The sequence below is a fragment of the Gracilinanus agilis genome, chromosome 4 (genome assembly GCF_016433145.1).
Source record: "Gracilinanus agilis isolate LMUSP501 chromosome 4, AgileGrace, whole genome shotgun sequence".
Classification (NCBI taxonomy): Eukaryota; Metazoa; Chordata; class Mammalia; order Didelphimorphia; family Didelphidae; genus Gracilinanus; species Gracilinanus agilis.
The window spans coordinates 119,067,434-119,079,456 of NC_058133.1; the positions used below are offsets into that span (position 1 = coordinate 119,067,434).

General features: G+C 35.7%; 1 protein-coding gene across 1 annotated transcript in view; it reads right to left on the reverse strand.

Annotated features, from left to right (window-relative positions):
• Window positions 1-1,606: 1,606 nt before the first annotated feature.
• NSL1 (NSL1 component of MIS12 kinetochore complex) overlaps window positions 1,607-12,023 on the reverse strand; it is a 29,097-nt gene continuing 18,680 nt past the window's right edge. Inside the window, exons 5-6 of the mRNA XM_044674738.1 lie at window positions 3,151-3,218; window positions 1,607-1,931 (exon numbers count right to left, since the gene is read on the reverse strand). Of these exons, the coding sequence (XP_044530673.1) occupies window positions 1,653-1,931; window positions 3,151-3,218 (347 nt within the window). The 3' untranslated portion in view covers window positions 1,607-1,652. The remainder of the gene's footprint in view (window positions 1,932-3,150; window positions 3,219-12,023) is intronic.

Here is a 12,023-nt window from a genome sequence, read left to right on the forward strand (position 1 = left end):
AGGCAGTTCTCAGATAAATTAAAAATATCTTTAGTAATATGAAAAAATGTTCCAAATAACTATTAATTACAGAAATACAAACTAAAACAACTCTGATATACTACCTCACACCTCTCAGACTGGTTAATATGACCAAAAAAGGAAAATGATAAATATTGGCGGGAATGTGGGAAAACTGAGATATTACGCTACTGGTGAAGCAGTGAACTGACACAACCATCCTGGAAAGCAATTTAGAATCATGTCCAAAGAGCCATAAAACCATGCATATCCTTTGACCCAGCAATACCACTACTAGCTCTATATCCCAAAGAGATCAAATAAAAGGCAAGAGAACCTACCCGTGTAAAAATATTTATAGTAGTTCTTTCAGTGTTGGCAAAGAGCTGGAGACTGAACTGATGTTCAACAATTGAGGAATGGCTAAAGAAGCTGTAGGATATGATTATTAATGGAATACTATCGTGCCATAAGAAATGAACAGGACAATCATAGAAAAAAAACTTGGACTTATATGAAGTAATGCAAAGTGAAGTGAGCAGAACCAGGAGAACACTGTACACAGTAACAGCAATAACGTATGATGATCAACTGTGAATAACTTAACTATTATCAGCAACGCAAGGATCTAAGACAACTCTAAGAAGACTCATGATAAAAAAGGTTATTCACTACCAGAGAACAAACCAATGGAGTAGAAATCCAGGTCGAAGAATACCATTTTTCATTTCATTTCCTTCATAACTTTCTTCCTTGTAGAAGCAATATGTGTCTTCTTTTACAATATGAACATGGAAATATGTGTTGCATGATAGCATATGTATAACCTAAATCATATTACATGCTATTGTGAAGAAAGGGGAGAAGGAGGAAGAGAACAAAGATCCCCAAAAGTCAAAAAAATGATTACTGAAAATTGTATCTATGTGTAAAAACTAAAGATAAAAAATAAAAATAAAAAATAACATTGCATGCACTGTCAAAGAAAAATCTGAAAATACTAGTCCACAGTCAAATACTATTCTAAGACTAAGAGTTTTATGAAATATAAAAATATACATATAGCAAAGTGAAGCACTGAAGTCTTCTTTTATTTACAAGAACACTGTCTGAATGAGCATATAACAATAATAACAATAAACATAAATAGCATTACACAAAAATATGGATCAATTAAGTCCAAACTAAGTGGAAAAGGAGCAACACTATAAATACCATTTTCCCATATGGACATTAATTTGTAAAATCAAAATTACACATATTGATCAAAACTGGGGATTCCTTTTCAGTAGGTTAAAACAAGTAGATTATTGTTATGTTATCTATATAAAAAGATATAATTTATGGAAGCCTAACAGTTTACCTCAACCAGGAAATTCCATGAAAATGACCATGACACCGGTACCTGAGAATATGGAACATTTGCACCATTGTTGCCTACTGATGACCATCATACCCCAAATGAAACAAGTTTTTCATCTTATTGCAGATGAAATGGTAAATTAAGAAATATATACACTATATCACATGTTTATTGATTGATTATACTGCTATATTTTAAACTAAGTTATTTGCTATTCTACATAAAGTTCCAGCTAGGCTCAATGCTATAGATAAAGGCCTTTTACCACTTCCAAGATAAACAGGGCATCTCATGAATCAAGATCAATCTTCATTCGCAGCAATGGATACTTTTTTCTCTGTGGGGAGTCTTTAGGTCTCTTCCTTTTCAGTACTATGTTAGTGGTTTTCTGGGCATTAGTCTCTGTTGGGGTGGTTTCTATTTGTGTTATAAAGTTCTCAGGTTTTATAGCTTCTTTCGTGTGGTTGCCAGAGAAAACTTCTTGGTGGAGCCTCTGAAGTTGTAGAACAGGCTGCATCGCTAGAACTTTAGAGAACCCATCTGCTTGCTCAATCAACACTGGCAAGGACTTAAAAAACAAAATATTTCAAGTTAATTCTCAGTGAAAGAGAAACACAATATCCTAGATTCCACACATATCAAGTTTTAGTCATTCTTGAAAAAAGTTTGATGGGGTCATGACTGGTAGACTTCAAATTACCAAGAAATTACATCAGTGCTGGCTGAGAAACTTTAGTTGTAACCTACAAAAATTTTAAATATACTTGAAAAAAAACTTATGAAAAAAAGTCAGTTCATGTACTACATATAATGCAATACATCATGTATTCATTTTTTCCACCTAAGGAACATGATCATGGAAGAAATCAATGGAAGAACAAAAAAACAAAAGTAGTAACACCAATCTTGAAAACTTAAGTTCACTGGTAAGACACATTCTATAACTTAGAAAATCATCAAGTGGAAAGATGGGCATCTGTTCTTTAGTGAGACAAGAGGTTAAAAAATTTCAGAGGTGAGGGTATGGAATTGGAAAGGCATTTCAGATAACAATATCAAGTGAGTTAACAAGATATCTGAGAGATTTCATCCACTGCATGCAAGCCAAAAGGAAGTCATAGTTTTTCAGGCAATCAGTTAAAATAGCATTAGAACTTAAAAGGACTTAAAGCTATTTCTGAAGCTACCACGAACTGAAGCAAAAGTTAATCCTCAACTAGAGAGATGCTGAATGATCAAATTTCTAATTACAGCATTAAGAAAAGAACTTTTCAATTGACTTTGCATGCCGTAAATTACATTTCTGTGAAAGCTTCAGATTTGAATGTAGCCTCCAAAGTTATCTGAATCAAATACCAGCACCCATAATGACTACTGACCATGGAGCAAATCCTTAGCTGCTGGGTCTGGAATCAGGAAGACCAAAGTTTAAATCTGGCCTCAGACACTCACTAACTGTGGGATCCTGGGCAAGTCACTGAAATGCTGTCTATCTCAGGTTCCTCAGCTGTAAAATAGGGATAATAATAGCCCCTACCTCCCTGGATTTTTGTTCAAGTCAAATAAAATAATATTTGCAAATGCTTATTTAGCACAGTACCTGGCCTATAACTGCTACAATAAAAGCTTTTCCCCTCCCTTCCCCCTCTTCAACAAATGCAGAAAAATCAAATTAAAAAACTCCTAAGGATTTCTGCTAAAACAGACTCTAAAAAGTGTGTTATGAATTTTCAAAGAGACCACCAAACTACATATCTTTCCATTTAAAAGCAGCATATGGCTTTTACCTTCATTGCTTCAGTAATCTGCTTGGTAGTTGTTTCTCCTCTACATTTCAAATTTTCCATGTAAGATTCTGCAAAAAAAACCCCAAATACCACTTTATTTCTTTTCCAAAAGAAAAAAAAAAGAATAAAATACCAGCAGAAAGTTTCTAAACAACAGGTATTCACTCTAATTTGATCTTTCTTACAATGATATTATTAACTAAATTAAAAATTAACTATCCAAAACTACAAAAGATATTATAGCATCTTAATAACATCAACAATGGCAAACACAATTGGCAGGTTATAATAGCTATACAAAAATGGATCTTTAGAATATAAGCACCTAAAAAAGCAGAGAATCAGTCATAACTTATTTTTATATAGTAGCTACTAGAACATGTAGCATACTGTGGTAATGACACAATACTGCTTACCAGTGATCATATTTTAAAAGGACAAATATGCAAAAATATGATTAAAAATTAGTAATGATATTTAAATTTGGTCTTTTCCTTCCGTTTATATAGTCTTTACATATAAGAACTTATAATAATAAGGAACATTTGAATTTGACAAGCAAAATCCAACAAAAAAATTTCTGGTATTTTTTAAACCCTTACCTCCTATCTTGGAATCAATACTGTATATTGGTTCCAAGGTAGAAAAGAGTGGTAACGGCTAGGCAATGGGTGTCAAGTGACTTGCCCAGGGTCACACAGCTGGGAAGTGTCTGAGGCCAGATTTGAACCTGGGACCTCCTGTCTCTAGGCCTGGTTCTCAATCCACTGAGCTACCCAGCTACCCCCTTGGCAATTTATATTTTTGTAAATATTCATCCATATCACCTAGATTGCTAAATTTATTGCCATATAATTGGGCAACATAGTTTTTAATGATTGCCTTAATTTCCTCTTCATTAGAGGTAAGGTCTCCCTTTTCAAGGAAAGATTTTAAAACTAAGCAAGAGTTAGAAAAAATACAAAATGTAAAATAAACAATTTTGATTATATTAAATTAAAAAGTTTTTGTGCAAACATAAACAATGCTTAACCAAAATCAGAAGGGAAACAACAAACTGAGAAAAAAATCTTTATAACAAAAAACTCTGACAAAGGTCTAATTACTCAAATATATAAGGATCTAAATCAATTGTACAAAAAAATCAAGCCATTCCTCAGTTGCTAAATGGGCAAGGGACATGAATAGGCAATTTTCAGATAAAGAAATCAAGACTATCAATAAGCACATGAGAAAGTGTTCTAAATCTCTAATAATTAGAGAAATGCAAATCAAAACAACTCTGAGGTATCACCTCACACCTAGCAGATTGGCTAAAATGACAGTAGAGGTGAGTAATGAATGTTGGAGGGGATGTGGCAAAATTGGGACATTAATGCATTGTTCGTGGAGTTGTGAACTGATCCAAACATTCTGGATGGCAATTTGGAACTATGTCCAAAGAGCACTAAAAGACTGCCTGCCCTTTGATCCAGCCATATCATTGCTGGGTTTGTACCCCAAAGAGATCATAGATAAAAAGACTTGTGCAAAAATATTAATAAAAGTTTACAGAATTAAACTATGAGTTAAATAGGCTTCTGTAGGGAACCAAACCACCATTTTTTTACTCTTCCTATAGGAGAATGAACTGAGACTCAAACAACCAGTTTACAAAGAAAGTTTTGAAATGCAACACATTGCACTATTATTAAGAAAATTTTTGTTATTAAGAAAAGGAAATATATAGATATCTCTTTCTTTATCTAAGACCTCTATTTGTAAGGTTAGCAAAAGAACTAGAAGTATTATGTCCTATTACCAAGAACTAAAGTTAGTTCTTTACATATCACTACGTGTTCCATTAAAGATTAAGAAGGATGTCTTCTGAGTTATTAATCTCAAAAGACGAAATAATTTAAAAGGAATAAGATATGAAAGCAGCTTTTGAAATGGCCTAAAGACCATGGAAGCTGTTTTCTTAAAATAGCTTAACACTGAGGATTACATGCTTGCCATTTACTATCTAAACAGCAGAGAAATGCACTGTTACTTTAAAAAGTATCTTAGTTCTTTAAAATGTGGAAGTTGAATGCTACCCCTGAGAAAATTGTTTTCCCCAGTGATTGGTTTTCCAAAACAAAGGGAAATGAAAAAGTGGAAATGAAAGATTGAGCAACTGAACCAGTTTTGCTTTCACGACACTGAAAGGCCTACAAGAAGAGGTTGGATGACCCACCTCCGAGGGTCCTCATAACACTTCAATTTTAGCCTCTGATTCATTTACTAATCTAGGAAACATGAACTTCTAAGAAGCTACACAAATACATAAACTCAGCAAAAGTGCTCAACCACGCACTTCCTTTCCATTTAAAACTATATTTGATTAATATGACCAAGCAAGCCTTTATTTTGGGTTCATTTCAAAAGTGGTAACTGAAGCTAAATAAGCAATGGAAAGTAGTATCACTGGTGATAATGAAACAAATAATTATTTATGACTTCCTAATAAATAATCCTTAGTTAAATATCCCTTGTTAGGCTGTGTTCAAGGCTTCCGAAGAAAGTAATGCTTTTAATACTTTCCAGATTTCAATAATTTTTTAAAACCCTTTCAAAAAATTCCTACTTGTAAGATGCTTAATTCAATTTTTTTAGTTCTTAACTAAACTACAATAAGGTGAATTTATGTTCCATTTTATTTGTAATATCAATGTTAAAATATGCTGGTGGAGATGTGAATTGATCCAACCATTCTGGAAGACAATTAGGAACTATGCCCAAAGGGCTTTAAAAGATTGCCTGCCCTTTGATCCAGCCATACCACTTCTGGGTTTATACCCCAAAGAGATAATAAGGAAAAAGACTTGTACAAAAATGTCTATAGCCGTGCTCTTTGTGGTGGCAAAAAATTGGAAAATGAGGGGACAGCCTTTGATTGGGGAATGGCTGAACAAATTGTGGTATCTGTTGGTAATGGAATACTATTGTGTTAAAAGGAATAATGAGGGGGCAGCTGGGTAGCTCAGTGGATTGAGAACCATGCCTAGAGACAGGAGGTCCTAGGTTCAAATCTGGCCTCAGACACTTCCCAGCTGTGTGACCCTGGGCAAGTCTCTTGACCCCCATTGCTTAGCCCTTATCACTCTTCTGCTGTGGAGTCAATACACGATATTGAATCCAAGTCAGAAGGTAAGGGCTCTTAAGATAAATAAATAAATGAAGGAAGGAACGAATGAACGAACAAATAAATAAATAAATGAGAGGGATAATGAACTGGAGGAATTCCATGTGAACTGGAACAACTTCCAGGAATTGATGCAGAGCAAAAGGAGAAGATCCAGGAGAACATTGTACATAGAGGTGGATACACTGTGGTACAATAGAATGTAATGGACTTCTCTACTAGCAGCAATACAATGATCCAAAACATTTCTGAGGAACTTATAAGAACACTCTTCACATCCACAGAAAGAATTGTGGGAGTAGAAACACAGAAGAAAAACAACTACTTGATCACATGGGTCATTGGAGATATGATTGGGGATGTAGACTCTAAACAATCATTCTAGTGCAAATATTAATAATATGGAAATAGGTCTTGATCAATGACATATGTAAAACCCAGTGGAATGGGTGTGGGAGGAAGGGAGGGAAAGAACATGAATCATGTAACTATGGGAAAATACTCTAAATTAATTAATTAATTAAATGAACTTAATTAAAAAAAAGAATGTTAAAAAAAGTAGTGTCACTTCCTAAGAAAACCTGTTACATTTGAAAAGTAATACAGATTAAACTCAATAATGCATGCCTCAATAACTATTTTTATGTTGCACAAAACTAAAATAAAGTATATTTAACCACTACATTTAGATAACTGTATTCTCTTTAATTAAATGTGCTAATAGAGGGTTAAGTTCAATTTTGTCAACTATCCTGATAACCCAAAATTTTTAATCTAAAATTAATAACTTCAGAAAAGTTATGAGATATAAAATAAAGTCATAGAAATCATTAGCATCTCTGTATATCACACACAAAGTATAGTGGGAAAAGATAGAAAATTTCTATTCAAAATAACTTATAGAATGGGAGTTCCAAATATTTGGGAGTCTCCTTATCAAAGTACACACAGAGAAACTATATGAATGCAGCTACAGAAACTACAGAAATAGACAGACCTAAATAACTGAAAAATATTAATTGCTCATGATTAGGCTTTGCCAATGATAAAAACAACAATATTATTTAATGTACCTATTTGGTACTACATGATTCAAACTACCAAAGGATTACTTTATAGAAGAACTCAAGAAAATAGTAAAGAATTTCATATGGAAACAAAAGGTCAAAAATCTCAAGGGAAATAAGGGAAAAACAGTGGGAAAGATGGGGGTCTTGAAGTACCATATCTCACACTATATTACACAGTAGTAATCATCAAAAAGAACTTGGTTTTGGTTGAAGAAGTCAATGAATCTAAGTATGCGTATTCCCTCCAATAGTGCAAACTGCAACCTGTCCATGCCTATTAATCATGTACAAATCCTATCCCTGTTTTCCCTTAAATCTGCTACAGGGGAGTAACCTATCATTCTGGGGGCTTTCCTCAAATTCTCTGGATACTGATCATGATGTACAATAACCAAAAAAAAAACAAAAAAAAAACAAAGTAAAAAAGCAAAATAATAGGAAAATAATAGGAAGAAGAGTAGTCAGAGGACATGGGTTCATTTTGCCCATCTAACCTTGGGCAAGTCACTTAACCCATCTAGGCCTAAGTTTTCTCATCTGTAAAATGAGGGAATAAGCAAGTTAATTTCTTCCTCTAAATCTGTGATCTAATGATCCCACTATGATTAGATGCCAAAGTGAGTAACTTTCAGTTGCTTGTCTTAGATTAGGAAAAAAGATGCCAAATAAATCAATAAAATAAAGCAAAAAAGTAAATCAAAAAAAGGTGTCTATTAAGTCCTATCATATTAGGTATAAAAACTTACAGAAACAAACTAACTCAGTAGAGTACAATGCTCAATAAGCCCAAAAACTTCCAACCACTTTGGAAAGGGCTCACCCACTATTTAAAAACAACAACAAAAAAATGTCACTTCTTTTTTTTTTTTTAAACCCTTACCTTCCATCTTGGAGTCAATACTGTATATTGGCTCCAAGGCAGAAGAGAGTGGTAAGGGCTAGGCAATGGGGGTTAAATGACTTGCCCAGGTTCACACAGCTGGGAAGTGTCTGAGGCCAGGTTTGAACCTAGGACCTCTCCTCTCTAGGCCTGGCTCTCAATCCATTAAGCTACCCAGCTACCCCCAAAAGTGTCCCTTCTAAAAAGAAATCTGGCAAAAATTCAGTTCATTCTGCATCCCACAATGAAACTAAAATTAGAAAAGAAAAAGTTATCTGAAAAAAATCTTTTGAGAAACTTTCTTTGATAAAAGGTATATCCAAGATCTATTAAGGAACTGATTCAAATATGTATGAACAAGAGCTATTGCCAACTCCTTTGTGACCTAGAATACTGTCCAGGTAAGTTTTGTTGTGGCTGAAAATATCCTTCACCTGGTAGCCAACATGGCAATAAAAGTCTCTGAATTTGGCTAGCTTGGTCTTTAGATGATATACCTTCACTTGCACATGACAATAAGGCAGCTGAGTGTTATATTAGGGGACAGAACGGCAGAGAGGAGCAGGAAATAAGAATATGTTAAGGTATATAGAGCAAGTAAAGATGGTGACACAGCAAATGACCTTTTTCCCTATAGCCTATCAAGTCCCCTGAACACTATTCTTACTTCACTGACAATAGAAAGAAGTAAAAGTAGAAATACATCAGGGCCAGTGGGAAGATATATTATTATAGTAGTTGAACAAGGGCAACCATTCATCTTAAAGGGGTTGTATTTTAGTCAGCCACATATATGCAAGTTGGGAGTCTTCTCTGTAGAAAAATCTTCCATTACAGAATGCTATATAAAATTACAAATTAAAACCATGAAATAGTAAACCAAGGATCTGTATAATCACTGAAAGGTTGTTTGTTCTAGAAATATAGGAAAATCCCCATGCTAAAAGGGTATATAAAGTTCAGTGTGAGGCACTGGGAAAGATTGGTTCTTTTCCTCTGACGCATGAATCTGAGATGCGATAGTGACTTGTCAAATCTTACTAGTCAATATCCAACTGCGGTGATTCACATGGAAGCAAATGAGACTGACAAAACAAACGTAGATATCATCTCTAGGGATTATAAAATCGTAAGCAGGAAACTTTAAGACCTAGAAAGAGGTGATCATTTCATCATTACTATGGACTGAAGGTAGAGACTTGGTGTTTTTTTAAACCCTTACTTTCCATCTTAGAATCAATACTGTATATTAGTTCTACAGCAGAAGAGTGGTAAGTGCTAGGCAATGGAGATTAAGTGACTTGCCCAGGGTCACACAGCTAAGAATTACCTGAGGCCAGATTTGAACCTAGGACCACCTATCTCTAGGCCTGGATCTCAATTCACTGAGCCACCCAGCTGCCCCAGGTAGAGATTTTTAAAAAGAGAGGGAGATGTGAAAAGTAAAAGTCTTCAATGATGTCAGAGGATGGGATTTGGATTTCCAAACAAGGAATCTGTATGTAAAATATACAAATTATGGGCTCTTGGCCAGAAATGAAAAATATTTAATGAGTACTAGGAATGATATACTTGCCTAGAGATTTGACAGTCTGATGAAGTGTATTCAGAAATCAAAATGAAGGGAAAATATCTCATATTACAAATGTTAAGCCAGCTACCACAAAAGATAGGACATTAAAAGAAAAAATAAGTACTGAACAAATTCATAGGAGACATATCCAAGAACACTAAAAGTATTCATAGTCATAGATTTCACCCACAAATGTGAAAAAAGGAGAAAGCAAAGATGAATTAAACTTCTTCAAGCAAAGAGATAATAAGTATGGCCTCACTGGTACCATTGCAATTTGATTAAGACTTATGACTAAGGGGTTCCGGGTTAAGAAGGCAGCAGAGTAAGAAGCAGCTCTTAACCTCTCCTGACCGAAACACACAAAACTCCTCAAGGGGACATAAAAACAAGTCCAGACGAACGGAGGAACCCCACAACAGGGCACAGCATGGAAGGTACGTGGGATCGAGGCATTTCCATGCTATAAAGGGGTGAAACAGCTCTTACTAAATCACGGGCTGAGCAACCACACCACCCCCAACCCCTCCACACACAACACCTATAGCACCGAAGCCATCTAAAAAGAAATAGAGCAAGTTTGGGGCACCCATCGAGTCATTGGCAGCTCTGGGGCCTGTTCCTGAGAGCAGCAAGATTTGGGACCCCAAAAAGCCAAAGAACGCACCCGAAATCTAAGCACGGGCTTAGGGCGCAGAGCGCAGGAGCAGAGCTCAGGCGGGCTCAGAGCTCAGGCTCCAAGGAGGCGTGGGTGGAGGCAGACAAAGACACGAGCTAAAGCTCTGAAACCCTGAGTGGGGAACCAGCGTGGACGGGTATACGACTGTGGAAGCAGCGCCCTGAGACTTGTAAAAAAACCTCCAACAGAGGATCAAGCAAGGGGATCCACCAGGGGGCTTGACCGTGGACAGACCCTGAGCGCAAGGATAAACCTGAGAAGCTGTTGGGCTAACGATGGCTACCCAGTCTCAGGAAGTTCAGAAGAGAAAGATTAACAACAAGAAAAAGAAGTCTTTAACACTCGACAACTTTTACACAGAGAAAATCCAGACAACCGAGCAAACAGAGGAGGACAACAAACAAGCATCCAGACCCTCCTCAAATAAGGAAAACTCCTCACAAGCTATGGAAGAGTTCAAAACTGAGATTCTGAGGAAGATGGAAGAGATCTAGCAAGAAAATAACAGTTTAAAAGGTAGAATCTTGCAACTGGAAAGTGAGGCTCAGAAACCAAATGAACTGATAAGCAAATTGAACACCAGAAATGACCAGATTGAAAAGGAATACCAGAAGCTTATAGCCGAAAACCAGAAGATTATAGCCAAAAACCAAAAGATCATAGCCGAAAACCGAAAAATTATAGCTGAAAACCAGTCCCTAAAGGCTAGAATTGAGCAACTAGAAGCTAATGATCTCTCAAGACAACAAGAACAAATAAAACAAAGTCAAAAGACTGAAAAAATAGAAGGAAACATGAAATATCTCAAAGAGAGAGTGACAGACCAAGAAAACCGGTCTAGAAGAGACAATCTGAGAATAATTGGTCTTCCAGAAAAACCAGAAATTAATAGAAACCTGGACTCCATACTAACAGAAATAATTCAGCAAAATTGCCCTGAAGTCCTACAACAAGAGGGCAATATAGACATTGAAAGGATTCATAGAACACCTGCAGCATTCGATCAAGAAAAGAAAACACCCAGAAATATAATTGCCAAATTCAAGAGTTTCCAAGCAAAGGAAAGAATCTTACAAGAAGCCAGAAAGAAACAATTCAAATATCAAGGAGCACCAATCAGGATCACACAGGATCTGGCAGCCTCCACGCTAAAAGATCACAAGGCTTGGAATACGATATTCAGAAAGGCAAGAGAGCTGGGCCTGCAACCACGGATCAACTACCCATCAAAATTGACTATATATTTCCAGGGGAAAGTATGGGCATTCAACAAAATTGAAGAATTCCAGGTATTTGCACAGAAAAGACCAGGGCTAAATGGAAAGTTTGATATCCAACCACAAAAATCGAGAGAAACATGAAAAGGTAAATAAGATACAGAGGGGAAAGAAAGAAAACTTATAATTTTTAAATTTGCCTTTTTAAGGGCCTCAGTGAGATCTAATTATCTGTATTCCTATGTAGAGAAACATTATGTATAATTCTCTGTAGTGAACTCTATTCAC